The 27700-nt window shown below is 56.2% G+C and overlaps 1 protein-coding gene across 1 annotated transcript in view; it reads left to right on the forward strand.

Annotated features, from left to right (window-relative positions):
* Positions 1 to 27700, forward strand: part of NCOR2 (nuclear receptor corepressor 2) — a 191896-nt gene that overhangs the window by 43685 nt on the left and 120511 nt on the right. The window contains 3 exon segments of the mRNA XM_024758467.1: positions 3568 to 3745; positions 10306 to 10485; positions 14065 to 14178. Of these exon segments, the coding sequence (XP_024614235.1) occupies positions 3568 to 3745; positions 10306 to 10485; positions 14065 to 14178 (472 nt within the window).

Below are 27700 nucleotides of genomic sequence, written 5' to 3' on the forward strand. Positions count from 1 at the left end.
CCACAGTGAGCCCCACCTTTGGTCTCGCTTGGGGTCTCCCCAGTTCTTGCCTTCCTGTAGAGATGCAGGCACCCTTGGTGGTCCCTGGACTCAGAGCCCTGGGGTGGAGATCAGTGTGGATACCACAGAAATGGCCCCCAAGATGGTCCTTGGAGGGACCGTGCTAATGAGGTCATCCTGCTTGCTTCCCAGACTGAGAAACTGAGGCCAGAAGGGTTCACGCAGTGGCCGCCCCATGCCCCTGCCTCGGAAGCCCCGGGGGCCGTGCGCCTTTTCCCGCCTCTGTTGGCAGTGGTAGGCGCCGTCCTGCCGGGGCCCTCTCCCAAGGGATTGGACCGTCTGCCTCTCTGCTGCTTTGTTCATTTTGCTTTTGTGTGAGAGGGAATTTTCCTCCCAGCATTCTGCAGTGCTTGCCGATTTCTTCTCACACCTCTGCGTGCGTGTGCACACCGGATCTGTGCCTGGCAGCCGCGCCGGCATGATCCCAGAAGCTGCCGCTCCCTCCCTCCAGCCCTTTCTTCTTGTTCCTTCATTAGCACCCGGTGCCTTGTGCACGACATCGTGGAGTGCGGTGGAGGGGGGAGGCTGAGTCCTCTGTCTTCTGGAAGCTGCCCTCAGTCTTCAGGGAAACCCTTGGAGAGTTAAGGGGGACGCTTGGTTGGAGACACAGAGGCCACCTTCCATCTGGGCCAGGCATTCATTTCAGTTTTCTTTCTTTCTTTTTTCTTTGGGCGCGCCGCGCGGCAGGCGGGATCTTAGTTCCCCGACCAGGGATTGAACCCGTGCCCCCTGCAGTGGAAGCGCGGAGTCCCAACCACTAGACTGCCAGGGAATTCAGGCATCCATTCCACTGATGAAGAAACTGAGGCTCAGAGAGTTTAAGGGATGGACAGATATTTCTTGATCACACTATCATACTTCTTTGTGACAAAATCATGTATATAAATTTTTTTTAACATCTTTATTGGAGTATAATTGCTTTACAATGCTGTGTTAGTTTCTGCTTTATAACAAAGTGAATCAGTTATTCATATACATATGTTCCCATATCTCCTCCCTCTTGCGTCTCCCTGCCTCCCACCCTCCCTGTCCCACCCCTCTAGGTGGTCTACTGCTTCTTTTTGTCACACCACGTGGCTTGTGGGATCTCGGTTCCCCGACCAGGGATTAAACCCAGGCCACGGCACTGAAAGCCTGGAATCCTAACCACTAGGCCACCAGGGAACTCTCGAGAGTCCTGAGCTTCTAACATGCGATGGCCTACTGTAGGCTGCGGGCTGCCAGCGGACACTTAGACAGGTAGCCCTGCCTGCGGGAAGCCCACAGTCTAGCAGGGGAGATGCAACAAACACACAAGGTGACTCCAGAACGAGGCAGGTGACCTGTTTCCTGCAGGGCAGGGAAGGGCTACTCTTTGGCTGGAGAGGCCGCGAAAGGCCTCTCAGGGGACAGATGCTTGGCCACTAAGTAGCCAGCCGCTCAGAGAGCGGGGTGAAGACCTTCCAGGTGGAGGGAGCAACATGTGCAAAGGCCTGGAGGTGGGCATGTGCTTGGAGTGTTCCAGAAAGGCGAGGAGGCCGTGTGGCTGGGCTGAGCCAGGTGGCTGGGGGCCAGGAGGGTGAACTTCGAGGGGACTATGGGAGGGTTTGGAGCTTTGGAGGGCCAGGATATAACTTCCACCCTCAGATCCTTCCGGCCGTGTGCAGTGATTCTAGGGGCAAGCAGGGACCGCTGAGGCTGGGCTGGCCCAGGGGCCCTGTCCCATCGTCTCTTCCTTCGTCACCTTGCTGAGGCTGCGAGGTTGAGGGATGGCCTAGGTGGGACCAGAGTTCCGGAGAGCTGGCCTGGGCCTTCTGTGCTGCTACAACTGCACGGAGGCATCCAGGGCCCCGCGGGGAGGCCACTGCCGCGGGCCATGGCTTCAGGCCCTCGGCACCGGGTGGTTTAAAACAGCAGAAACGTGTTCTCTCCCAGTTCCTGGGGGACAGACGTCTGAAACCCAGATGCCAGCAGGGCCACGCTCCCTCCGAAGGCTCTAGGAGAGGACCTGTTCCCGGCCTCTGCCAGCTTCTGGAGGCCCAAGGTGTTCCTCGGCCTGCTGCTGCATTACCCCAGTCTCTGCCCCGCTCTGTGTCTGTGTCCTCGGCCCTTCTTAGGAGGACACTTGTCATCGAGTCTAGGTCCCAACTTAATCCGGTATGACCTCATCTCAGTTAATTACGTCTGCAAAGACGCTACCTCCAAAGAAGGTCACGTTCTGATGTTCTGAGGCGACATGAATTCTGGGGGGACACTCACTTATTATGGTGTCCTTTCCACGTTTCAATGTGGACGCCATCTGCTTCCTGCAGGGCATCTTGTAATTGTGAAGCTGTTGGTTCTCAGGTGGGCAGAAGGGGCATCTTGTGACCTGGTGTTGGTGAGAGACGGGCCCCCCAGGGAGGAGAGGACAGCAGCATAGCCTCAGCCCGCATTGCAGTCAGTAACATTCATTCAGCCTACATGCACTGATTAAATGCCTGCTGTATGCCAGGCACTAGACGGATGAATGTCCCTGCCCTTGTGGAGCAGACACTCTGGGACGGGGGAGGCAGCCACCAAACATGCGTGAACCAACAGGCAAATGGTGATGGCTGCAAACAAAGACAGAGAAAACGAGATGGGGTGAGATGGGGTATATCTGGTGGGCAGGGAGACTGCTGTTAGGAGGAGATGCCCCATGCACTGGGACAGGAAGGAGGAGAGGCAGCGTGGAAGGAGCTGGTGTGGAAGTGTTCCAGCCTAGCCAGTGCACAGCCCCTGAGGCAGGAATGCAGTGGGCAGGGTGAACACGGGCCAGACCAGGCAGGGCCTGAGGGTGGGGGGAATGCGTTTGGATTCTATTCTAAGTTTATTGGGCAAAAAACATCAACTGGAAAAGCATTTCAGCAGGGGCAGTATTTGGGCAGGAGCTAGAGGTGGAGGCTGGGAGTCATGGCTCAGCTGTGTGTGCTCAGGCAAGGCCATGGCCTCTCTGGGCCAGTTTCCTCCTCTGCAAACTGGGGAGGAGGGTTAAGGAGAGTTAGTTGGGAGTGATTAGGCTGGACAGCTCCTATCTCTGCATAAGGCTGCTGGGCTGACTTGAAAGGGAGGCAAGGCCAGGTTGAGCAGCCAGAGTGCTGTGATCAGCTAGTGATGTCTGCTTTGGGTGAGTGATTTGCAAACAGCATCATGTGTGTTATTGTCCGTGTTAGACCCACAGTGTTTTTCAGACTTTCCCCGTGAATCACCAGGGATCTTGTTTCAATGCAGCGTCAGATTCAATAGGTCTGGGGTGGCATTCAAGATTCTGCATTTGTAACCAGCCTCCGGAGGGGCTGAGGCTGCTGGTCTGGGAGGGCCACACTCAGTGAGGGAGCAGGGAATACATCACCAGTACATTCTCTTGCTGTGAACATAGTGAATGCTGACTCGGAGGAAGACAGGGCTGTATTTGAGTCCTGCCTCTCTGTGTGCCCTTGAGCAGATGGGCACTCCTCCCGCAGGACGGGCAGCAGACGTGATGCCGTGTGCCCTTGCCCCCCACAGGTCCCAGGAACTTCACCTGCGACCCGAGTCACACTCATACCTGCCTGAGCTGGGCAAGTCGGAGATGGAATTCCTGGAGAGCAAGCGCCCTCGCCTGGAGCTGCTGCCTGACCCCCTGCTGCGGCCCTCGCCCCTGTTGGCCGCTGGCCAGCCCGGGGGCTCCGAGGACCTGTCCAAGGTAAGGCCTGGCCTCAGCCGGGAGCCCCTCTAAGGGTTTGGGTGCTGCTGCGATTGGGCGGGGAACAAGGGAGGGGGTAGGCATGCTGGGCTGGGGGGATGGCTTGGGCGAAGGCTGGGAGAAGGGCTGAGCCCGGGGCGTGCAGAGGCTGGGCAGCCAGAGGAGGGTCCAGGGACGAGCTTGGCTCCATGGGCCATTTCTTGGCTGGAAAGGGACAGCTTCCCCCACTGCCCCCTCCAGCTGCCGGAGTGTGTCCAGCCCGTGGGGACCACTGTGCCCTGGAGGGCGCCTGCATTTTACTCTTCTTTAAGCAGAAAGTCGAGCTGAGGTGGAGGGGGAGAATGGGCACAGATTAAGCGCTCATGGTTTGCTGCTGAGAGAGGTTTTTCTGCTATTTCAGTGAACCTCAGGACCGTCCACGCTAGAAGCTCATTTGCTCTCTATCTAAACGGAGGAATCACAGCCAGTGGCCCAGATGCTTCTGTCCCCTGGGGTCCCCCAGCTGCCTCAGAGGCTGTCATTTCACTGTCACTGCCTAGGGTGGGGCAGGGACTGTGGCCGGATGATATGCTCATCCTTGGCCGGCTGCGTGATGGATGTCCTTTCCGCACGTGCTGAGCAGTGCGTTTACGCTCCTTCATGACCATGAGGACTCACATTAGCTCATTAACGGCCGCCCAGCTGCTGGGTGAGGTCAGTGCTCATCTCACTGCAGCACCAGTGGGGGTGGGTGGGGCCTGGGAGCCAGGACAGGGGAGGGAAGTGGCCCACTCGGACCTGCTGGATCCTCTTTGCCCGACACTGGATTGGTGGGATTTCAGGCTGAGGCCAGTTCTTTATCGGGGGGCTGACAGGAAAGGGGTTTCCCGGGGTGGTCACGATGATGATGACAAGCTAACATGGAGGCCCTGACTGTGTGCCGGCTACTGTGCTGAGTGTGAGTGTCCTTCCATTGTGCCTTTCCAGCCTGATGAAGCCCGGTCTGCAATCACCTTTTATAGGCGGGGCCCCAGGCTAAGGGAGCCACTCACCCACGGTCACTGGGAAGTGGGGAGTGGGCCCTGAAGCCCAGGCAGCCCGGGTCTGTAGCCCAGACCTGCCCCCCGGGCTGTCCCGCCTCGGGCTTCCCCTCTGGTCCCCCGTGCCTGCCATTCTGCCATCCCTGCGTTAGCCTACTCCTCATAGATTCCATCACTGCTCAGCCTCCTGGGAGGGATGTTGCTGTTGGAAAAGCTATTCCCTGAAGTGGCTCTTGGGCAGTAGGGGAGTGGGGTGCATGTGAAGGGGGGCACAGGGCCACACCAGGGATGCTTGATGTCCACCCCCCACGAGGGACCAGAGCCCCGAGTGGTCCATATCCCTGTGCTCATGTCTGGTTCTGCCCAGAGAACAGGCTGACGGGTGTCTCTGGACAGCCCTGTTGGGCCTCTGCTGCCTGCCGCGCATCTCTCCGGAACTGGGCTCTGAGTCCTCAGACCTGTGGGTCCTTCTGAGGGTCTCCAGGCCTGACAGTGGCTCTGTGCTTGTCCTTCTTCTTAGGGCTCCCTGGGGATGCTTCCTCTCCCTCTGTGGGTCTTTCTCAGTCTTCGCTTCTGTCTCTGTTTGTCTCTGTCTCTCTGTCCCCGTGTCTCGGTCTTTCTCTGCCTGGGGTGTGTGTGTGTGTCTATGTCTGTCTGTCTCCGTATTTCTGTTTCTCTCTATCTCTGTCTCTGTGTCTGTCTTTCTCTGTCTTCTCTTCCTGGACCCCATGGATGTGGGGGAGTGATGGGCCCAGTGTAGGGGCCTGGCTGGACCAACTACGGTAATTGCTCCAGGCTGTTAAGAACATTTGGAAAGTATGAGCAAATTTTGGGCAAGGGAAGAAGCCAGGGGAGAAACACAACTCTGAGGGAGTTCAGATGTTTTTTGCATCTGCTGTGTAGGATTCAGCTGGGTACGTGAGATGGGAATTTGATGGGATTTTTTTTTTTTTTTTTTTAACAGCACCTCCCTCCCCACCGGCCCCGGCTGTGTTCCTTTTTCATATAAAAATATGAAATATAAAAATGTCCTGTTTTATAATGCTTCCGTGGCCTTCAGCCTCTGGAGTCCTGTGGCAACAGAGGCTTCCTTTGGAATTCACCAAACTTTGTTCTGGGACTTTAGAATCATCACAGACAGCACCATTTCTGAAAATCTCTTTGTCTGTTGGGGCCCCGTTGGCTGAAAGGGACAGAAAACCCATGTCAAACTGGTTTAGGCCGGAGTCCTGGCTCATATAACTGAAATTGAGGGGGTGTTGGCTTCAGGCACAGCTTGATCCAGGTGACACGTTACCAGGTCTCTATCTCTGTCCATTTCTTGGCCCTACCATCTTGCACGTGGTCTTGGTGTATTAACAAGGAGAAAGTTTGAGTGTCCAGGCCTTCTTCTTCCCACATTCAAGGCCAAAAAAAAAGAACTTTCCCTCTGTCTCCACATTTCCAGGACAAAGCTGTTTATCTCCCTGCCTTTGACTGAGGCCCAGGCCTGTCCTGGAAGCCATCATTGTGACTGGGGGAAAGGACTGTGGGTGCCTGAGGCTGGTCCTGCCCTTTCCTGGGTCTGAGACAGGGGGAGCCCCAGTGGGTCCTCTCCAGCCCCCAAGGCTGTTGCTGCCTCTGTGTCTGTAATTTTACATAATGAGTTTTTCTGTTCCACGTTGGCCTGAATTTTTACACCAAGGGCGTCTGATGGGGAGAATGGTGCCGACTGCTACCTAGCGGTGACTGGTGAGGGTATAGGATTGTTGTTTTCCTCCTGTGGCTTTGGGCCTAAACGAAGGCCAGCAGCCATCGGGAGAACCATCTGGAGGCCCGCTAGCCAGGCTCCCTTGGTCCCATTCCTGGAAAACTCAGCACTGCAGAAAGCACCCTTCGCCCTTCAGGCTTGCATCATCCTCTGTTCAGACTGAGGTGAAATTCACATAACATGAAATTAACCACTTTGAAGTGAACAATCCAGTGGCGTTCAGTACAGTCAGGGTGTTGGACACCACCTCTGTCTAGTTCCAGAGCATTTTCATCACCCCAGAAGTGAACCTGGTACCCATCAAACAGTCACTTCCTCCTCGCAGCCCCTGGCAACCACCGATCTGTTTTCTGTCTCTATGGATTTGCCTGTTCTGGACACTTCGTATCAATGGGATCATGCGATATGTGGCTTTTTATGTCTGGCTTCTCTCACTCAGCGTCATGTTCTTAAGGTTCATCTGTGTTTTGCCATGCGTCTGTACGTCACTCTGAATCATATTCCATTGTATGGAGAGACCGCACTTGATCTGTCAGTTGACGGATCTGCCTGTGTGGTTTTGCTTAGAATAAAAGCTAAGCCTGAACCTTAAGGAAGAAGTCATTGAAGAAGATGGATTTTCCCCATCAAGAATTTAAGAAAAAGTTTCCAGCAACTTTTCCAACAGTTGCTAGCGGTTGCCAACTGCTTCGTCTCACCCCTGCGCTGCTCCTGTCGGGTTTGGGGATGGAAACCTTCTTTTTGCTCATGTCATTTTGAGAATTATCCCTGGGTTGGATGAACTGTTTCAGGGTGTCCTGGCCCCGAAAGCCTTCTGTCCACAGCCCTTGTTCTTGCTGTACTCCTCTCCGTCCCTTCTCAGTCCTGGTGGAAGATCAGAGGTGGGCAGAAGAGTGGTTTCCTACAGCAGGTAGCAGGACTGGGCTCCAGGAACCATATCGCCAAAGCCTTTTGTCTCAAGAAGCCTGAGAAGTGGGACTTACCTGGTGGCACGGTGGTTAACAATATGCCTGCCAATGCCAGGGACGCAGGTTCGAGCCCTGGCCCAGGAAGATCCCACGTGCCGCGGAGCAGCTGAGCCTGTGTGCCACAACTACTGAGCCCGCGCGCCTAGAGCCCGTGCTCCACAACAAGAAGCCACTGCGGTGAGAAGCCCCGCGCACTGCAACGAAGACCCAACGCAGCCACCCCCAGCAAAAAAAAGAACCCTGAGAAATGATTGAGGCTGTGGAGGGAGACCAGCCAAGCGCCCTGGGGCACAGAGGGAAGGGGCGGATCTCAGTTAAGGGCTGGGGGAGGGGGCGTGGATGGGGGGGTCTGATTTCAGGTGGCGGAAAGGTGCAGTTAGGAGAGGGAGTGGCCGGTACAAAGGTCCGGAGATGCCACGGTGCTCAGCCTGCTTCTGGTCTGGCGTGTGTGGGGTCAGGTGCCTGCAGCCCCTGTGTCTGCCCTCCGCCCTCCTATCCGGGAGCAGTTAGGGCCAAACACACATACACACACACAAACACACACACACACACACACACACACACACACACACACACACACACACTCCTTCTGAGTATTTCTCTAGGGGATCTGTCTTCTGTGCACAGTTTTGCCTCTAATTTCACGGGGTCTTAGACCCTGGAAGGGATCTTACTCTTGCTTTTCTGCCCAGACACATGGTTCTGAGGGATGAGTGAATGCATGGTGGCGACCCCGCTTCTGCTGTGGGACCCCCAGCAACCTGGTTGCATGCTCTGCCTGCTTCTGGAGAGTTCTGAATGAGGCCTGGTCTCTCCCGTCCTGTGCCCTCCAAGCCAAGGCTCCATCGCTTTGTGGCTGGTGACCTCGGGCACGTCGTTGAATCTCACTGGACCTTAGTTTCCTCATCTGGAAAATGGGGAAAACCATATTTTCACTTCCAGGGTGGGCTGTGACAATTATGTGAGTTAAGAGCACAGGTTGGCAAACTCGGCAAGCTCCAACCTGGCTCTCAGTGTGGGTCTGTAAATAAAGTTTTATTGGCACTCAGCCATGCCCATTCTTTCGTGTCCTGTCTGTGGCTGCATTCCCACTACAGTGGTGGGTGAGTAGTTGGGACAGAGGCCGTCTGACCTACAAAGATTGAAGTGTTTTTCCACCTGGCCCTTTACAGAAAGTGTGCCGACCGCTGGCTTAGAGCCGTGCCAGGCCTGTGCCTGCAGGTTCCCGTACCCTCATCTGTGCCATGGGGATGCAGTGGCAGCCCCCTGGGAGAGCCACAGCCGGGGCCAGGGTGTGGGGTGTGCCGAGGACTGGGACGGGGCCTGGTTCGGTTTCCTAGGCGACCCCGAGGAGCGTGGAGGCCCACCTCAGAGCCATGGGGCAGGGCCACATCAGAGCTGTTGAAGGGCTTGAGATCTTTTCTGCCTTTGCCCCCAGGGCTCTGGGTGTGTGGAGGACCTGGGAGTCTCAACACCAGCTCTCCCATGTCTCAGATGGCAACGATGAGGCCGGGGTGATCCCCAGACACTGGAGCCCTGTGGGCTTCGGTGGTGTGTGTGTGTGTGTGTAGGACCAAGACCCCAAGGCCAGGAGGGGTGGACTTAGAATGGCACAGGCTCTGCTCAACTGGAGCTGGGGGGGTGGGGTGGCACTTGGCAGCCCCGGGGCTGCAGTTGTCCCCAGGAATAATGTGTCCTCTGTCCTCCGGCTGCAGCTGCCTTGGGGGTGGGGAGGCAGCGGCCTGGAGCTCCTCCTGGGGCCTCCTCTGCCAGCAGCTGCTGGCTTGGCCTTGAGGATGGCACAGGGCGGGGCTGGGTTTGGGGGCAGGACAGCCCCAGCCGATGCCTGTGGAGCTCTGACAGTGTGCCAGGCTCTGAGCTGAGTGCTCTGCACATGTTAACTCATTCGAGCCTCACAGCAGGCAGGAGGTGGGACTTGTCCCATTGTACAGATGAGGAAACGGAGGCAGATGATCCGGCTGTGGTCATGACGATGCTGGGAGGTGGCAGAGTGCGTGGGAATTTGAACCCGGGGCTGTACAGGTGAATGCTCCAGGACAAGGACTGGGTTTTATTTTTTTATTTTATTTATTTTTTAAACTTTTGTTGGTGGAATGAAGGAGTCGCCGAATAACTCAATGAAGGATTCCCTTGTTTGTTTAACACATTTTTGAAAACAACTTCATTACACAAAGAGTAATACTCAGTGAGGGAAAATCAGAAAAACGCTGGTAAATTAAAAAGAAGAAAGCGAAAATACCCGCCTTCTCCCCCGCTGCCCCGGTAACTACTTTTGACATCTCTGTATCCCGTTCTCATAGTTTTCCTGTGTTTGTGTATATCGCCTACACAACTGGGTCTGCACTGTGTATGATGTTCTGTAACGTGCTGGTTTGGACTGAGCATTGTGAATCAGTGTCCATGGAGCATCAGTCTGGAGGTCGTGGGTCTTGGTTCTCGAGGAGTTTGGTCTGGTGGGAGGGCACAGACGGGGTAAGTGGGGTAAGAGAGAGGTGTGTTGTGGGGAAAGGAAAGAGGGAGGGCTTCACGACTTGAGGGACGGTTGGGGAAACTTGCGTGTAGGAGGATAAAAAGGATCTGCACTTTGGAAAAGGCTGGGGAAGGAACACCTGGCAGGAGGACCAGTGAAGGCAAAGACAGAGAGCTGGGATCAGTAAACAACCCTGTATTTGGCACATGGGGGCTGGCACGACAGACGCCCGGTGTGTTGGTGCCTGAAGTCATGGCTGGAAACTTGTGGTTTTTGGGGGGATGGGGGGTGCCCCCTGCGCTGATTCCACACCTGTTCTTCCTCCACCACAGGACCGCAGCCTGACAGGCAAGCTGGAGCCGGTGTCTCCTCCCAGTCCCCCACATGCTGATCCTGAGTTGGAGCTGGTACCTCCACGGCTCTCCAAGGAGGAGCTGATCCAGAATATGGATCGGGTGGACCGCGAGATCACCATGGTAGAGCAGCAGATCTCCAAGCTGAAGAAGAAGCAGGTGCGTGTGGGTGGGGCAATGGCGGCTCTCAGCTCCCGATTCAGCAGCAGTGGCCGCTGAGAAGATAACAACACTAGTAGTTATAGCAGTTGTGAACGTGTGCTGAGCACGGCCCATTGTACCGGCTCATTTTTATGCCCTTTACGTTTATTGGACAAGAGAGCTGTTTTGTGTGGTGCTGTCCGAGGGAGCTTTCTGCAATGACGGAAATGTTCTAGATCTGCACTGTCCACAATGGTAGCCACTACCCGTATGTGACTGTTGAGCCCTTGAACTGTGCCTAGTGCAGCTGAGGAACTGAATTTTTAACGTCGTTTAATTTGAATTGAAATGAAATTTACACTTGAATAGCCACGTGTGGCTACTGTACTGGGATGGCACAGGAACGATGGGTGGGAGGTCAGCATTTACAGCCAGGCTGTCCAGACATGTGGGGTGGGCAGTTACTTCTCTGTGCCTCACTTTCCTCATGCACAATGTGGGGGGAGATATCACGTGACTCTGACCCTGGCTCTGGAAGCTGTATGAGCTGGGCCTCCTAACTCTGCCGTGGAACATTCACCTCTCTGAGCCTCGGTTTCTTGTCTGTGAGATGGGCACAGATGTGACACCACCTCATAAGGTTGTGAGGAGCGAACAGAGTCATGTGGTGAAAAGAAGTCCTCGTTGTCACTGTCGAAACCAAAAGAAAAGTTAACGTAAAGATTAATAATATTAACTTTATAATTTTAGTTTTAATATTAATTGATATAAAGTTAGTTGATAATCTGCCTTTTCCTGGGTCTCCTCCTGCTTCCGTCTGTGGCATCTTCAGGTGTCTGCTCAGATGTCCCCTCCACAGAGGGACCCGCCCTAGCCTTTACAGGAGTCCTCATCCCCAGCCATCCTCTACCCTGGGGGTCAGCAAATCCAGCCAGATCCAGCTCGGTGCCTGTTTTTGTAAATAAAGTTTTATTGGCACACAGCCACGTCCATTTGTTTACACATCATCTGAGGCTGCTTTTATGATACAGCCGCAGAGCTGGGTGGTCACGACAGAGACTGTGTGGCCAACAGAGCCTAAGATATCTACTTCCTGGTCCTTTACGGAAAAAGTTTGCCACCCCTGCTCCAGCCCGTTATCCTGCCTGATGGTGTCACCATTTGAACTAATACATATCTTGCTTTGTGACACTGTGGTCGTCTCACGACAACGGTGTAAAAGCAGAGTTCTTGTCTCCTGTTCCCTGCTGTGCTCCTAGCAACGCCAGCACGTAGTAGGTGCTTCTTAAAAACTGTGGATTGAGATAGTGTGACACATGTGTTGACCCTGGGGGAAGCAGGGTCACACCCGATCCCCGCCAGGTAAGGAGGTATGGGCTCCGTGGAGGTTCACGGACCCACTCTGGCCACCATGGGCAGTAGAGGGAAGGCTGGTGAGAGATGCTTCCCGGAAGCCAGTTCAGGGCTATGTGAGTGGAACTGGAAAGATGTGCAGTGGGAGGGAGCATTGATCCCAAGAGGCCTCGGGGCTGTCGTTCGCCTGGGGGGACCTGAGGATGGTCCAGAAGCTGGACTGGTCAGTGAGGCTTGGCCAGCTGGGGGTGGTAGGTGGGTTTCCAGGATGGCAGCTCAGCATGTAGGGGGGACCGGGCCCCGGTTGGAGTCAGGCAGGCGTTGCCAAGGCCCGTGGAGTGCTGGGACCTTTAGTCCCCCTGGGCCTGGCTTTGGGCCCAGGCTGAAGCCGCAGGCCACGTGCACACGTTTGTGACTGCAGCCAGAAGCCACGTGGCTCAGGGCAGCCCTCGATAGATTGTTGGGTTTTAATTCCACTTTGGCATTTTTCTTTTTTAACTAAAATTCACAAAATATGGCTCATCTTAAGGTGGACAACCCAGCAGCCTTTAGTCCGTTCACAGCGTTGTGCAACCAACCGTTCTGTCTAGTTCCAGTTCCAAGACATCTTCATGACCCCAAAAGGAGGCCCCGTACACAGTCGCAGTCACTTCCATTTTCCCGTCCCCACCAGCCGCTAATCCGCTTTCTGCCTCTATGGATTTGTCTGGACGTTTTCTATAAGTGGGATCAAACACTTTTTGTGTCTGGCATCTTCCACTCAGCATCCTGTTTTCAGGGTTCGTCCATGCTGCAGCCTGTGCCAGTGTTTCATTCCTTTTACTGCCAAGTAATATTCCACTGCATGGATGGATGGACCACGTTTGTTTATCCGTGCATCAGTTGATGGGCGTTTGGGTTATCTCCACCTTTTGACTATCGTGAACCACGCCGTGAACTTTTGCGTTCATGTTTTTGAGCACCTGTTTTCAATTCTTTGGGTCTGTACCTAGGGATGGAATTGCTGGGTCCCGTGGTAACTCTGTGTTTAACGTTTGGTGCCTCAGGGAGGGGCACCTTCACTGACTGGCGAGAATCTCCTTTCTGGCTGTGTATGCCTTCCATTTCTTGGCTTAGTTTGTTTAGCACCGTTTGGAGGGATTTCAGTGTTTGGGCAGGTGCTGGCTGCCCTTCTGAAAGCTACCAACAGGGGTCACTGTGGGACTGAGGCAGCTCGGCTCAACCCTCCGGGCCTTTGTGCCAGCAGAAGACAAAACGATCTTCTGGCTCTTTCTGCGTTGCTCTCCTCTTGGCCGTGTTTTTGAGTTCATAATGGTTTGCTCCATGGTCATGGGCAGGATGTGTGAGCCTTGTGAGCAAAGAACAGTGTTCTCATCTCACTCAAGATGCCCTGTCAGATTGTACGCCTGGGCACTGGCCTCCTGTGTGACCTTGGGCCAGTGTCTTAAGCTCTCTGGTCTTTGCTTTGCCTTTTGGGTATAAAGCAGACAGCAGCATGAAGGGAAGTCCTTTATGGTGTTTGGAGGAGGGGGGTCCAGTATGAAGACCGCAGGGCAGATGACGATAACGATGATGATGAGAAGCTGCCTTTTAGGTGCTGAGTGCTTTGCGTGCATCAGCTTGTTTAATTCTCATATCAACTCTCTAGGATAGAAACTTTAATTATCCCCACTTTCCAGATGAGGAAAGTGAGGCTCAGTTTAGCAAGCTCCCAAGGTTACATAGCAAGTAAAGAGTAGAAATAGTGTTCTGGTCTGGACAGTTCGGGTCCAGAGTCTCCACAGCCTCTCCTGAGGATGACGGTACTGATGGTGGAAATAATGGATAACGGCTGGCCTTCAGCGAGCCCCCAGTCTGCACAGTACATACATTAACTCATCAGGGAGGCACAGCCACGAGCCCCACTTTACAGATGTGGAAGCTGAGGCACAGCGGAGTTAAGCTGCTCGCTGATGCTCACCAAGCTGATAAATCACCAAGGTTGGACTTGAACCCAGGAAGGCTGGCTGCAGAGCCCGGAGTTGGCCCTGGTCGGGCCCTCCCCTTTGGGAGCTGGGGCCTCTCCGGGGCTCGGAGTCCCTGCGGGTGACTCAGGGGAAATGGTTAGCAGCCTGACTTCCTGTGTGGGGCCACCAGCCCCGCCGCGCCGGGGTGCCGCCCTCCCGCCCATGGGCAGGGGGCGCTGTCTCTCCTTCCTCCTGCTGGCGTGCTCACCACTCCACTCTCCCCGCTCGCTCCCCACAGCAACAGCTGGAGGAGGAGGCCGCCAAGCCACCGGAGCCCGAGAAGCCCGTGTCGCCACCACCCATCGAGTCGAAGCATCGCAGTCTGGTGCAGATCATCTACGACGAGAACCGGGTACGCCCTGACCTGCCCCGCAGAGCCCCTACACCAGCTTCTCCTGCTCTCCCTGTGCCGGCCACCAGGTGGGATGCAGGTGTCGCCGTGAAGGGCCTGGCTCTCTCCCGGGGCCTTGGTGTTCCCATCTGTGAAATGGGAACCTGTATGACCCCCACCCCCACCCCCCCACCCCCTGCAAACCTGGGTTTGTGTGTGGGAGGGGGAAAGGGTGGCCAGTGGAGACCCGTCTTGGTGTGGCTGTGGTTTGTTCTGCTCAGACATGCCGACTGGTGTGGACCGTGGCTGGCCTGTGGGATGCAAATGGAAATGCAGGCATCAGGTCATAGGAGAGCTTCAGGGGCCAGTTGATCTGTGGGGGGAACAGGCAATCACTTAGGTACTCATGCAGAAGAAATTCCTGTAATGCAGAAAGCAATAGTAATATTATTCATCACGACGGCAAACATTAGTTGAACAGCTCCTCCAGGCGATGGGCCAGGGTTTTTACATAGCAGTCCTCAGAGGGTAGGTATGGTGATTGTTTCCATTTAACACAGGGAGAAATTGAGGCCCAGAGAGGTTAAGTGACTTGTCCAAAGTCACACAGCTGGGAAGCGGTGGACCTGGGATTTGAACCCGTGGGCCATCAGATCCCAGGGCCTGATTCGTCAGCACTGACTGGCCTCTGCTTACATTTAGCCCTGGAAAGGGCTGTTGGATGGTTGAACGCAGGGTCTGTAGCAGGCGGTGGGGGCTTATAGAGATCTGTGGAGGGCAGCTGCTGGGTGTCTGGAGGGGGAGGGGCTCAGGGTACCCAGAGCAAAGTGTCTCCCAGGGGCTGAACCCCAAGGCTTGAGCTGCTCTAGAGCCTGGGAACATGTGATTGGTGCCTAGGGCTGCAGCTCCAGGCAGGAAGCTATTGGATCAACTGGTGGCTCTGCCTCCACCTCTTGAAGCTGCAGCAGATGCAGGATGAGACTGAACCTGCTGGAGGCCTGGGAACTGTGTGCTGGGCCTTGCAGGGCCGGCCACCCTTCCATGCCCTGGCTCCCTACCCCAAATAACACTAATAACAATCACAATGATAGGAGAACTAAGGGGCCACATGTGCTTTAGCCAGATGTCCTGGGTTCAAATCCCATCTCTACCACTTCCTGGCACTGTGACCTTGGGCAAATTAATTAAGTCTCCCTGCAACCCGTGTTCCTTACCAGTAAAATGATGATAATTATAGCACCTGCCTTATCCCATGGTGTGGGGATTAAATGAGTTCATTATGTAGTGCCCTTAGAACAATGCCTGGCACCACGTAGGTGCTAGCTGGCACTATTAATTGTTGTCATAGTTGTAGTCTTTGTTATTCTTTTCTTCTTGTTATTGTTTATATTTTGCATGATTTCATTTATTCCTCTCCAGACCCATTTAAGGTAGGTACTATTATTCTCTCTATTTCACTCATAAAGAAAGCAATGGCATTAAAAAAAAAAGAAGCCATGGCTCAGAGAGGGAAGGTGACCTACCTGACACTGCACAGCAAGTGAGCTTTGAGGCTGGGGATCGGAGCCAGGGTTGAGTTGGCTCCAGGAGCCTGTGGTAGGGGGGACAAAAGCAGAGCCCCAGGCAGCCCCTCTGCCTGCCCTCCCTGATCCTTGGGTGGGAAAGCAGGCACAGTTCCTTCCAGCAGCTGTGGTGGCAAGTTGACGGCTTTGCCCAGGATGTCACCACAGTGCCCTTGGCCCTTTTTGGGGGCTCAGTCTTTTGGGGGCCGGCAGACTCTAGCAGGCTGGAGCCCTCAGCCCTCCCCAGCCAGACTCGAAGGCACAGGCCTTTGGTGCCCCCTGTGGGAAATTGGCTCCACGTTCCATCCCAGCCACTCGTCCCCACTTCCCTGGGGGTTTGCCTAAGCAGTAATTTGGGGGGTCCCCTCCGGGTCTCACCAGGTTCTCCCCAAAGAGCTATAGCTACAGATCTGATTGGTCTTTGGTTCCTTGGCCTCAGCACTCCCCCTCCCCCAAGAGCAGTTAAGACACCCCTTCCCAGGTCTTACCCTGGGTGGTCTCCCTGCCAGAATTCCCGCTTCCTCCTGCCCTGATTTTCTGCAGCTCTGTGTGAGGGAGGGTGGTGGGTGGGCCTGGATTCCAGTCCAGCCTGTGCCCTCATGAGCTGGGTGGTTTATTTCACTTCCAGGCCTTCCATCGTCCCGGGTCCTGGCCACAGTCTTTTTTTTTTTTTTCTTCATTTTAAATAAATTTATTTATTTCATTTTTGGCTGCGTTGGTCTTTGTTGCTGCACGCGGGCGTTCTCTAGTTGCGGTGAACTGTGGCTACCCTTCGTTGTGGTGCGCGGGCTTCTCATTGTGGTGGCTTCTCTTGTTGCGGAGCACAGGCTCTAGGCGCACGGGCTTCAGTAGTTGTGGCGCGCGGGCTCAGTAGTTGTGGCTCACGAGCTCTACAGCGCAGGCTCAGTAGTTGTGGCGCACGGGCTTAGTTGCTCCGCGGCATGTGTCCCGGACCAGGGCTCGAACCCATGTCCCCTGCGTTGGCAGGCGGACTCTTATCCACTGCGCCACCAGGGAAGTCCCCCTGGCCACATTCTTGAGGCCACAGAGTTGATGTGGCTGAGACGGTGACTGGAAGGGCTTTGTAAACTGTGAAGTCCTGTGCCAGGAGGGGTCCAGGAAGTCAAGATTCTTGGGTACAAGAGGCAAAAACTCAGCTCAGACTGGTTGAGGCTTAAAGAGGGGTTATTGAGTCTCGCGATGAAAGTTGGTGTTAGTTTACTTCAAGTATGTGTGGACTCAGGTGCTCAAACAAAGATGTTTGGGAGCGCTCTGTCCCCACCTCTGCTCTCTCTGTGCCGGTGTCATTCCCAGGCGGGGTTTCCCAGGACATGGAGAAATGACTGCCCGCAGCTCTAGGCCCACTGACCACTCCCAGGCCAGGTGGGAAACTCTTCCCAGACGTCTCAGCAACAGTCCCAGGGTTGGCTCTCATTGGCTGGCTGGAGTCACGAGCCCACTTCTCAGCCAGTGGAGGCCAGTGGATTTGAGTACGCTGATTGGTCAGGGCTGGATCTTAGGCCAACCTCTGGAGTCTGGTGGTGGAGTCAGCCCCCTCCCCACCCTGCCCCAGGGACTAGATAGAGGAGGGGGGCGCTTCTCCCAAGAGGAGGTCAGGGGCAGTGGAGCGGAGGCTGGCGGGGCCTATGCAGCCTGTGCCCCCGACCCCGGGCTGGTGCTTACCAAGTTGGGGTCCCAGAGCACAGGCATTGTCCTCTCTCCCCCGCAGCGCCTCAGGCTGGGGGCTTTATGCCCATTTATGCTGATTTCATCCTGATGGGGTTCTGACAGTAAGTGGGAGTCACTGGCCTTCCCTCAGCGCCCCTACTCCATATTTTCAGATGAGGAAATAGAAGCCCTGGTTAATTTCCCCGCGGCCTTTCAGCTAGTGAGTGTCGGGCTAGGACTCCAGCCCTGGTCCCTGGGATTCGGAGACCAGGCCTCTGCCTGGTTCAGGTGCGCAGGGCGCGTCACACTTACCCTGCCCGTCCATTCATTCATTCAGCAGCCGTGTAACTGGACACCTGCTCTGGGCCTCCCACTGTTCCAGGCACTGGGGGCGCAGTGGTGACCTTGGCCCCAGCCCACTCATGTTGGCTTTCTGATGGGGGGAGACGGAATCACACTCAAGCCACCACATGCAGGCACAACGAGGGCCTGAGGAAGTTGCCCCTCCTTGTCCCGATCCCCCTTTCTTTCCTTTCATCTCTGCCTCACTTTGCCCCAGCCCCGTTGACCCTTGTGCTTCCTTGACCGTGCAGGCGCGCTCTTGCCTCAGGGCCTTTGCACTGGCTGCACCGTCTGCCCGCAGCTCCTTTTTCCCACTGGGCTCACTCTCTCACTCTTTCAGCTGTTTGAGCAAATGTCCCCTTTTCAGCCAAGGCCCATTTTGACCCTCTGTTTAATCCTGAAAACCGTCAACGCCTCCTCTCCCTGGCTTTAATTTTGTCCTTTGCCCTTGTTCCCACTGGACATAATTCATATTTTCATGTTTATTGTGAACAGAGGCTCTGTGAGGACAGGGATATCTGTCTTCCTCTCCCAGCTATATCTCTAGCACCTAGAACAGTGCCTGGTACACAGTAGGTGCTTACTAAATGTCTGCTGAACAAATGAATGAATGGCGGAGGGTAGGGAGACTCTTCCTCCGGAAGAGTCCTCTGGTTTGGGGGCTGTGGGGACTGGCCTCTGCCCCCAGTGAAGGCTGGCGGGGGTCCCTCTGCCTGGGCTGAGCCTCAGGGGCCGGAAGCCGAGTGGGCAGGAGCCCCTCAGATGCCTTGGGCAGGAACAGCCAGGACTTACTGCCCCTCGGGGGATCAATCGGATTAAATTTTAATCCTCCTTCCTTTCCTGCTGGTTCCTCTGAGAGGCGGACACAAGGGTCTGTCTCTAAATGCCCCACCGGCTGGAACACGCAGCTTCCCGCCAGGCAGGGCCTGCGCGGCTGTTCTGCAGACTGGGCTCTGGCTCATCATCCCTTCGGGGCACGAGGACGAGGCGTCAGCGCGCATAGGGTGGGGAGGGGCGGTGGCTGCGTGGCGGGGCCGGGCAGGTGCACACAGATGGCAGAACAGGAAACAGAGTTCTTCTAGGCCTCGAGGGGCAGGAACGGGCGCTGCAGGGCCAGGACTGGGAAAGGCCTCTTGGAAGCAGTGGGTGGGCCGTCGCCCCGAGGAGGGCATTCGGGCGCGGGGGTCACAGCTCAGGCGAAGGCTCACAGAGGAGACAGGGTCTCCATTGATCTTCAAAGGGAATGTGTCGGGGGTGGGAGGTGGAGGTCTGGTGGGTCTGGGAGGATGCTCACACTTCGAGTTTGGGTAAAACAAACACAAGCGGCATTCGTCAGCGCTAGCGAAGGATGTGTAATTAAGGGACAACTGGCACAGCGCTGGTACTCTAGGAATTTAGGGCAGTGGGCAATCCAGGTAGACGTCCTGGGGGAGACTTGAGCTAGGTCTGCACGATGGGCTCTGTTGGGAAAAGGTAGAAGGATATTTGCAGTGGAGAGGACTGTGGCCTGTCCAAAGATGGTGAGGAAGCAGAACTCATGGAGGCCCTCTGATGGCTGAGGGTGAGAAGGAAATCAGAGAGTAGGACCCAGGTCCTCTTTGGTCTTCGATTTTAAGCATCTTACTAGTAAAGTTTTTTATCCAGTGTGCTTATGACTAAGCGGGACAGAGACGAGCAATTCTCTTGGTAATGACCAAGACTGAAGCATTTTGTAGAGCATTTTGGGGGTCTAGGCACCCTGATTCTCAGCTTCAGACTCCCTCCCCACCCGAGTCGTGATTCGGGGCTTTCAGAGCAGCGGCTCAGGCCCCGTGCCGAGCCGGGCCCTTGCCTCTGCCTCTGCGTCTGGCCGTCCTAACTGCTCCTGGCATCCAGGGCTTCCTCCAAATTCCTCTGCCTACAGGGAGCGTTGTCCTAACGGACTTGTGAACAGGAGTCCACGAATTCCGCCTCACTCACTCAGCCGTCTCCGTCACACACCCGGGAGGGCTCTGGAAGGGGTCTTCCGGCTGCTGGTACAGACGAGGACACCGGGCCTCGTGGGTAACTGCTCCCTGAAACGCTGTAGCGCTTGGCAGCTGGACGCGGTGTGGAGGGCTGGTCAGCGGGGGCCTAGAGGGAGATAGGGGCTGGGCTCCTGGGCTTCCTAGGTAGGCGGGTGCTGCCTTCACTGTGCAGTAGAGGAGGGTGAGGCCTGGAGCTCAGGCTGGAGTAGGCAGCTGACGAGCTAGAATGGGGGCTCCAAGGGGCGGGGCGCCGGCCAGGGGGCTGGTCAGCGTGAGGTCCGGCCGCCCTGCTCATCAGGAGCTGGGATAGTGTGTGTGTGTGTGTGTGTGTGTGTGTGTGTGTGTGTGTGTTGGGGGGTACACGTGCGCATGTGTGTGGGTTCGTGTATAACTGGAAAGCTGTGCTCATATGTGTGCAAATAGTGTACGTGCCTCAGCACCGGTAGAGCCCGTGACTTCTATGCATTTGTGCATCCATGCACATATATATGTGGATACACGTGTGTTCGGGTCAGCACGTGTGGGCGCAGCTGTGGTTCTGTGCGCATGGATACGCCCGGGCGTTTGTGGGTACACTCGTTAGCTATGTGGCATGTGTGAGGCACGTGAGTGGCTGTGTGCACGTGTACGCAAAGTGGCGTGCATGGGGCACGTGTGTGACTGTGTGTTTATACTTTGTGCACGTGTCCGCTTGGGTACACAAGTGTATTTGTGCATGCTGTACACATGCATGTGTGAAGGCGTGTGTGTGTGAGTCGTCTGGTATGGCACACGTGTGTATATGTTTGTGCTTTTATAGATGTAGATGTAGTATTTGGTCATGTGGGTCCACGGGGCTTGTGTGCACCTGTCTGCACAGGTGACTAAGGTCTTTCGTGCCCCAGGTGCTCTGGCCCCCGGGAGGCCAGGCCGCTCGGACCCTGGGGTCCCCAGCAGGAGGAGTGCCGTCTCCCTAGTGAGACCCCGGCCCGAACCCCCAGTGTCAGGCAAGAGCCCTGGCGGCGGGTCGAAGCCAGGGGCGGGAGGACTGTCCCGTCCTGTTGGCTTGTGCTCCTGGTTTGTCCCCTGCAGCTGAGCAGGGTGACCTCAGGCAGTGACTTCCCAAAGGCTAGGCTCTGTGGGAGACCCCGTGGGCCTTGGCGAAGATTTTGGCTTTGGTTCTCGTGGTGGCGAGAAGCCGTCGGCCGAGCGGGTGGGAGGGAGTTTCTAGTGTGGGTCTGAATCTGTGACCGTGCTCCATTCCAGGGTGTTGGGGGGAGCCTCCCCTCCATTTGAAGAGGGACATTAAGAAAGAAGTGACAGCATACACTTTGTTCCTCGCAGAACTTCCTTGTAAAAGTCCTGGGAGTTTGGTACCCCGGGTGAGCGCAGCTGTCGCGCGGATGGGGAGACTAAGGTCCAGGTGGGTGAAGCGACTTGCCGAGGGTTAGAGCAGAGTGGACTCCCAGACGCGGGCTCCTGCTGGACAGATGTGTGTTTCTCGAAAGGCCTGTCTGTCTGGGGGAGGGGCCCAGGAGGCAGGACATCCCCGCCAGCTCCACGGGAGCTGACAGCAGATTTCGTACCCACCCCACACCCATACAAGCTGGACCCGTGAAGCCGGGAGCGGGAGTGTGGTAGCACGAGGTGGAAGAAGTGTCCCCACGAAGACGTGAAGAGGTGGGGTGCCGGTTCAGGGCCTGCCTGTCCCAGCCTTTAGCTGCCACTTGAGCTGCGTACTTTGGGTCGGCTGTGTGACCCCAGCCTCAGCTTCCTTGTGTGCAAATGGGGCTGATGCTAGAACCTTCCGCAGAGGGTTCCTGCAGGAATCCACACAGATGGGGCTTCTAGAGGATCCAGCCCCGGCATGTGTAGGGGGTCACCTGGTGTGAGCCGTGGCCTTGTCGTTATTGTTGACAGCAATAATCATAACAGCCGGCCCTTACCCAGCTCCCACCGTGTATCAGATCCTGATTTTCGCGCGGTACGTGTGTCAGCTCATTTAATGCTCTTAGTAGCTGCATGGGGCGGTGCTGATGTTATCCCCGTTTCGTAGATGAGGAAGCTGAGGCTCAGGGGTGGTGAGGGGACTTGCCCAAGACCACGCAGTTGGCAAGTGGATCAGAGCCCAGCCTGGCTGGCCGTGTAGCCTTGCTCTTGGCCGCCCCGCTGCCCCGTGTTCCAGTGTTGCGGCATCTTTAGGACTGTTCTGTGGCAGGTTTCTTCTGGGTGAATCGTAGGTGTGCAGCCTTTTGGAAACTGAGTTGTGTTAAAAGGCCCCAGGGCCGCTCAGGGCTTAAGAGCAGAGCCTGGGGGAGGGTCTGTTAGGGAGCAAAGGAACTCTCACACCAGGTGCATGACGGAGAGTTGGTGGCTCAGGGTGCACCTGGTCGCCTGGGCTCCCCGTGGCTTTGGCAGGTAAGGGAGGGGCTCCTCCCTGGTCTCTTCTCCAGGGGCTACAGGAAGCCCCCTCCCCAGGTGCCTGTGTTCCTGAGACAGTGAAGATGTGGTTGAAGATGGAACGCACTCTGGTTCATACGACACACACAGGCTTCTAGAAGCCCTATACGGGTCCCAGATCTGAGACCCAGGCCCAGTCGTGTGATGGGGCAGTTTCCAGTGGCCCAGTTGCTCCAGACCTGCCCTTCCTGTGTTTGGCATCATTCCTTTATCTAGATGGGCAGTTGCTGCTGATCCCGACAGAGCCTCATAAATGCACACAAACTCCTATTCATCCTTCAAAACCCAGCTGTGTATCCCTCCTGTTAGCTTTCTGGAGAGAGTGACTCTGACCCGCTTAATGCCTGCCCCATATACCACACGTACTTTTCCTACCTGAGCATATTAATCTGCCATCACTGCTCATGACCAACTGCCCACTAGACCGGGTTCATTGTAGGCAGAGGCCGATATCATTCATTTTGTTTCATGCCCTGATGCTTAATACAGAGTGAGTGCTCAGATGTTTGGGAAGCTACCCTGTTGCCTCCTCGCCCTATACCTAGTCCTTCACTTGGTCCAGCTAGGGAATTCTTCCATCTTTGATACCCCATGGCTGACACTTTCTGGCTTTGAGGTGTGGCCAGGCTGGAACCTCTCCCACTCCGCACCTCCCCTCCCCCAATAGAAGACGCTGGACCCATGCCTAGTGGAGGCCCTGGATGGGACCAGCCCATATCTTTCTCCCCTCTTGGAGCTTGGAGATCAGAAAAAGGACTTTTCCTTACATCATCTTTCTGTGCCTCCGTTCCATCAGCTGTAAAATGGGGATACTCCTTAAATCTGCCTGACTTCGTGTTATGTGTGATTCAAGTATTAATCACGCGTGCCGTGTGCTCAGTGCTTGGCTCATAGTAGGTTCTCAATAAAATGGCCATCGTTACAGTAATAATTTGCCCCCTGCTTTCCCGGCCCCCAGCCACGCTCTGAGGCTGCTGCTCTCAGGGTTTTGGCTTGCACAAAGGGGGCCGAGATCATGGCTTGCTCTTGGGTGGGCTGGGCCCAGGGCTCTAGGCGGAGCTAGTTCTAGGCGCCAGCTTGAGCCCACCTACATACCTACCCTCTGTCATGGGGGCTGGGGGAGAGGGTGAGGCTGACCTGTTGCCAGCACCCCTCCTCCCTGCTACGACACCCGAAGCCTGGGCCTCGAATTCTGCTGTGAGCAGGGCTCTGGGTCACCCGCGTTTAGTGGGTCTGGATTTGGGGATCCTTGAGAGACGGTTTCGACCTGTTGATGGTGTCTTGCTTGGCTTGTCCTACCAGCCCACGCTGAGTGCTGGATGGTCTTCCTGAGTTTGGCTGAGTCAGGAGCACCCAGCCTTTCCTGGGTCGCAGGAGGGGCTCAGGTCTCCCACGTGTGCGCCGTGGGCACCCTGCTTTCCGTCTGACAGAGACCCGCCCTGAAGTCATCACCTTCCGCAGCTCTCTGCCCACCCCGTCCCCAGGCTGGCCCCGCCGAGCGGGCCCTGTGGTCCCTGCCTGGGGGCCTGGACCAGACACAGTGTCCGCCTTCACGGCCAGGGGCCCCGGGGGTCCGGCCTGTTGAATTCACAGCCGCTAAGCCCTTTCTGCCATATGTTCCTGTTTTCCTAATAAGTCCGGGTTGTGAGTGGGGAGGCGGGGAGGCCCAGGGCAGCTCAGAAATAGTCACATGATTGTGAAATATAAGAATCCTAGAAAGGGTATCTCCCAGCGCCTCTATCTCGTCCTCCCTCCCCCTCCTCCTGCCCCCTGACTGCGGAGGTAATTGTAGACACCCAGCCGGCTTCCAAGGCGCAGGAAGGCATCTCGGGCCTGGCGGGAGCTGTGCCCGCCCCGGGCCCTGGGGGGCGTCAGGCTGGGGGCTTCAGGGACCCGGCGCCAGAGAACAGAGTGTGTTTGTTCGAACCGAAACTTGGCGGGCTTGCCAGGGCCACTGCGGGGATGCTGAGGCCCTCAGTGTTTGTCTCCAGCCCCGGGAGGGCTTGTAGGGGGACCCTTCCCCGGCCCCGTCTCCGCCCCTGGGCCTGGACGGGCATGCTGGGCTGGGCAGCTGCCTGCTGGTGTGTGTGTGTGTGTGTGTGTGTGTGTGTGTGTGTGTGTGTAAAGTCGTCTGTTGCCAAGCCCTGCCCTGTCCTCGGAAGGGGGCAGGAGATCCACCCTTCGGATGAGAGGGGTGGGCAGGCCGCACTGGGGGTGAGAAGGGGTGCGTTGGCGCTCCAGCTACGCTCCCAAGCCCAGCCAGTCGGGCTGCAAGATTCACCAGCTGGAGTCCAACCCATTTGGCCTATAGTTTATCGTGGAAAGCCCATACTCTGGGCCCGGTCCTCTGAGTTCAGCTCTCAGATCTGCTACTTAATAGCAGGTGTCTTAACTGCTCTGTGCCTCAGTTTCCTCATCTGTAAACTGGGACTAATAATAACACACATCCCACTGGGCTGTAGTGAAGGTTAACCATACTGAGTTTTGGAAAGCCTGATGGAGAGTAAGTGCTGAGCGTTAGTTCTTGCTGTTATTATTACTGTTGTCAGTATCATTTGACTGATGGGAAGGTGCCATGTCAGCAGCAGAGCTGGGAAGCAGACTCAGGCCTTTTCTCTCTCAGGCACCCGTCACCCTATGTGTCACCAGAGATAGGAAACAAGGGAGCACCGAAACTCCCGGCTGGTGCCCTTCGAGTCCTGGGAGAAATGGCCAGAGGGCCCACCCGCCTGGGACCGTCACTGTCCCGCCGAGCGGGTGGGTGCAGAGCCACGCGGGGCAGCGCGTGGGGACACGCACATGGGATGGATGCGAGGGATCCCTGTGCGTGTGTGCGTGTGCAGGCTGTGGGGTGGAAAAAAATCGGACGCATTTGGAGCCTAATTTTAAACTTGGCTTCACCGTGTGTTTGCCGAGTGGCCTTGGGAAAGGGACTCGGTTTTCTCATCTGTGAAATGGGGAAGCCGAGGATCTTGATGAGGGAGCGCTGAATTGGTGCGGGGATAAGGCTCACTGACGCAGCTCTTGGCCTGTGGTGAGCATTCAGTGTTGTGGACCCTTAGGAGGGAAGAGCTCTTTGCTCTGGAGTTTCTTCTGCAGTGACAGCTGCCCCTCAACCTGGGGTCCGTGTGCTTAGGCCACTGAGAAACTGTGGGCAGCCGGCCTCTTACTGCTCCCAGGTCCTCTCAGGGGGCAGAGCCAGACAGGGAGTGGGGGCTCCTACGGCTCAGGGGAGGGGCCCAGGGCCTCTCCCGGGGTGGGTGACAGGCTCCCAGCCTGCGGCCTTGCTTCCCTTTGGGCATGCTTTCTGGGATGTCTCTAGCAACCTCTTTTTAAAAAAATTTAAGTAGTGTTATTGAGATGTAATCCACATGCCATACAATTCACCCATTTAGAGTACAAGTTAGTGGGTTTTCGCATATCCACAGATGTGCGCAGCCATCTCCATAATCGATTTGAGAACATTTCACCATCTCAAAAAGAGCTTTGTTCCCTGAACTATCAAAACCAAGCACCAGTCTGCTCTCTGTCTCTATGGGTTTCCCTCTTCTGGACATTTCGTATCAGTGGAATCATACAATACGTGGCCTTTTGTGTCTGGTTTCTGTCACTCAGCATCCTGTTTTGAAGGTTCATCCATGAGGTAGCCTGTGTTGGTGTTTCATTCCTTTTTATGGCTGAATCGTATTCCATTGTACGGATGGACCACATTTAGTTTATCCATTTATTCATTGGTGGGCGTTACGTTGGTTTAGCTTTCGGACATTATAAAGGAAGTGGCTGTGAACAGTAATGTACAGGTTTCCATGTGGATGTGTGTTGCCCTTTCTCTTGGGTAGATACCTCGGCCTGGACCTGCTGGATCGTGTTAATTCTGTGTTTACTCTCTTGAGGAATGAATTACCAGACGGTTTTCCAGAGTCGCTCCACTGGTTTCCGTTCCCACCAGTAAGCTGCTGTTCACCTCGGTTTCCCTTTCTTGCCAATGGGGCTGGCAGGACTAGAGGCGTCGCCCAGCCATTTCCAGACCTGGAGGCTCTCCCTCTCCCCTTTCCTGACCTAATTAGTCCTGGAGGCTCCTGAGTAGGGGGCTGGAGTGTGAAGGGAGCCGCTGAGAACAGCAGGGCATCTGCCGGGCTCACAATTTCAGTGATTCTTTCCTGGGTCTTTGGGGGCGACGAGGCTGTCCTCTGCTTGGTGGTCTCACAGTAGAGGCTTCCTCAAGGCTGGTGGCGCGGGAGGCCGAGGTCTGGGGGGGGCGGTGTGGCTGTCACCGGAGTGCTCTGGAAGCTCTAGCAGGCGGTGGGCTCTTGCCTTGGTGGCCTTCCGTGGGGCTGGAGAGGGGCCTCACATTGCCAGGGCACCTGCTGTGTGTCAGGCCTTGTGGAAGCGTCACCATCCATTTTCTAGGTGAGCCTCAGAGAGGGCAGGGCCTTGCCCAGGGTCACACGGCACGAGACGAAGCGGGGAGGTGTGCTGAGCCCATGGGGTTGTGGCTGACCACTTCTGCTCTGGTCTGCCCTCTGTCTTGGTTACCACAAGGCCCGAGTGACCAGAGGCGTCCTCCAAGCAGAGGCAGCTCTGAGGCGCACCCTCAGCAGGGCCTACTTCGGGCCACCCAGGAGTCTGAGCTCAGGCCAGGAGGAAGGGCCCGGGGCTGCTCACCCCGGGTCTCGGGTCACTGGGCTGCACCTCGGGGAATCCAGTTCCCTGGAGGTGTCTCCCACCTGCAGCCCAGGGAACAGTCAGCCGAGGAAGACAGTGTTGAGTGCTCTGTGACCTCCCTGGTGGGGAGGCCTGGGCCCGGGAGAAGCCCACGTGGGAGAGGAAGACGATGAACAGCGCGGACGGCTCCAGGCAGGGCTCTGTGCCCTGGGGACCAGGCCTGGCCCCGAGCGGGCAGCGGGGGGAGGGTGTGGGCAGCCCCATCCCCCCGCCTCCTCGCCCTGCCGCTTTGAGTACTGGTTTCCTTCCTGTTCAGAGGTGTTATTTTAAGAAGCCGTGTCACCAGAGGGCTGAGGGCCAGCGCAGACACTCCGTTTCTAGCAGCTCGTCCGCCCGGTTCTTCTCGGCCACCCGCCGGCCGCCTGCCGTCAGGTCTGGAGGGGACCCTCCTTCCTTCTCCCCGAGACCCAGCTTCTCTTTCTTAGTCACTTCTGTCTGGGGCCCTACAGTCTGGCACATCCTCCCCTTTGTGCTCCTTCTCCCTCCGATTAGTTGGCTGCACCCCCATTTCTAGAGGAGGAAATGGAGGCATGGAGGGGGCGGGCCTTCCTGCAGGTACCCTAGGCCCCCCAGCCTCGCTCCTCTGGGGTCCGCGGCAGGGACTTTCCCTCTTAGGTCTCGCGTCCCCTTGGCGGGGGCTGGAAACCTGGGAGGTAGCAGAGAAAGCTGCTGTGGGTGTGAAGGCCAAGGTGGCCGCGTGGCCGCTGACTGGGGACGTGCCCCCTGGGACAGAAGGAGGCCTTGCCTGGCCTTGTGTGTTCCCCCGCCTGCAGGTGGCGAGGAGGGGCGCTAGGGGGGACG

Source organism: Neophocaena asiaeorientalis, unplaced genomic scaffold (genome assembly GCF_003031525.2).
Source record: "Neophocaena asiaeorientalis asiaeorientalis breed wild unplaced genomic scaffold, Neophocaena_asiaeorientalis_V1.1 scaffold77, whole genome shotgun sequence".
Classification (NCBI taxonomy): domain Eukaryota; kingdom Metazoa; phylum Chordata; class Mammalia; order Artiodactyla; family Phocoenidae; genus Neophocaena; species Neophocaena asiaeorientalis.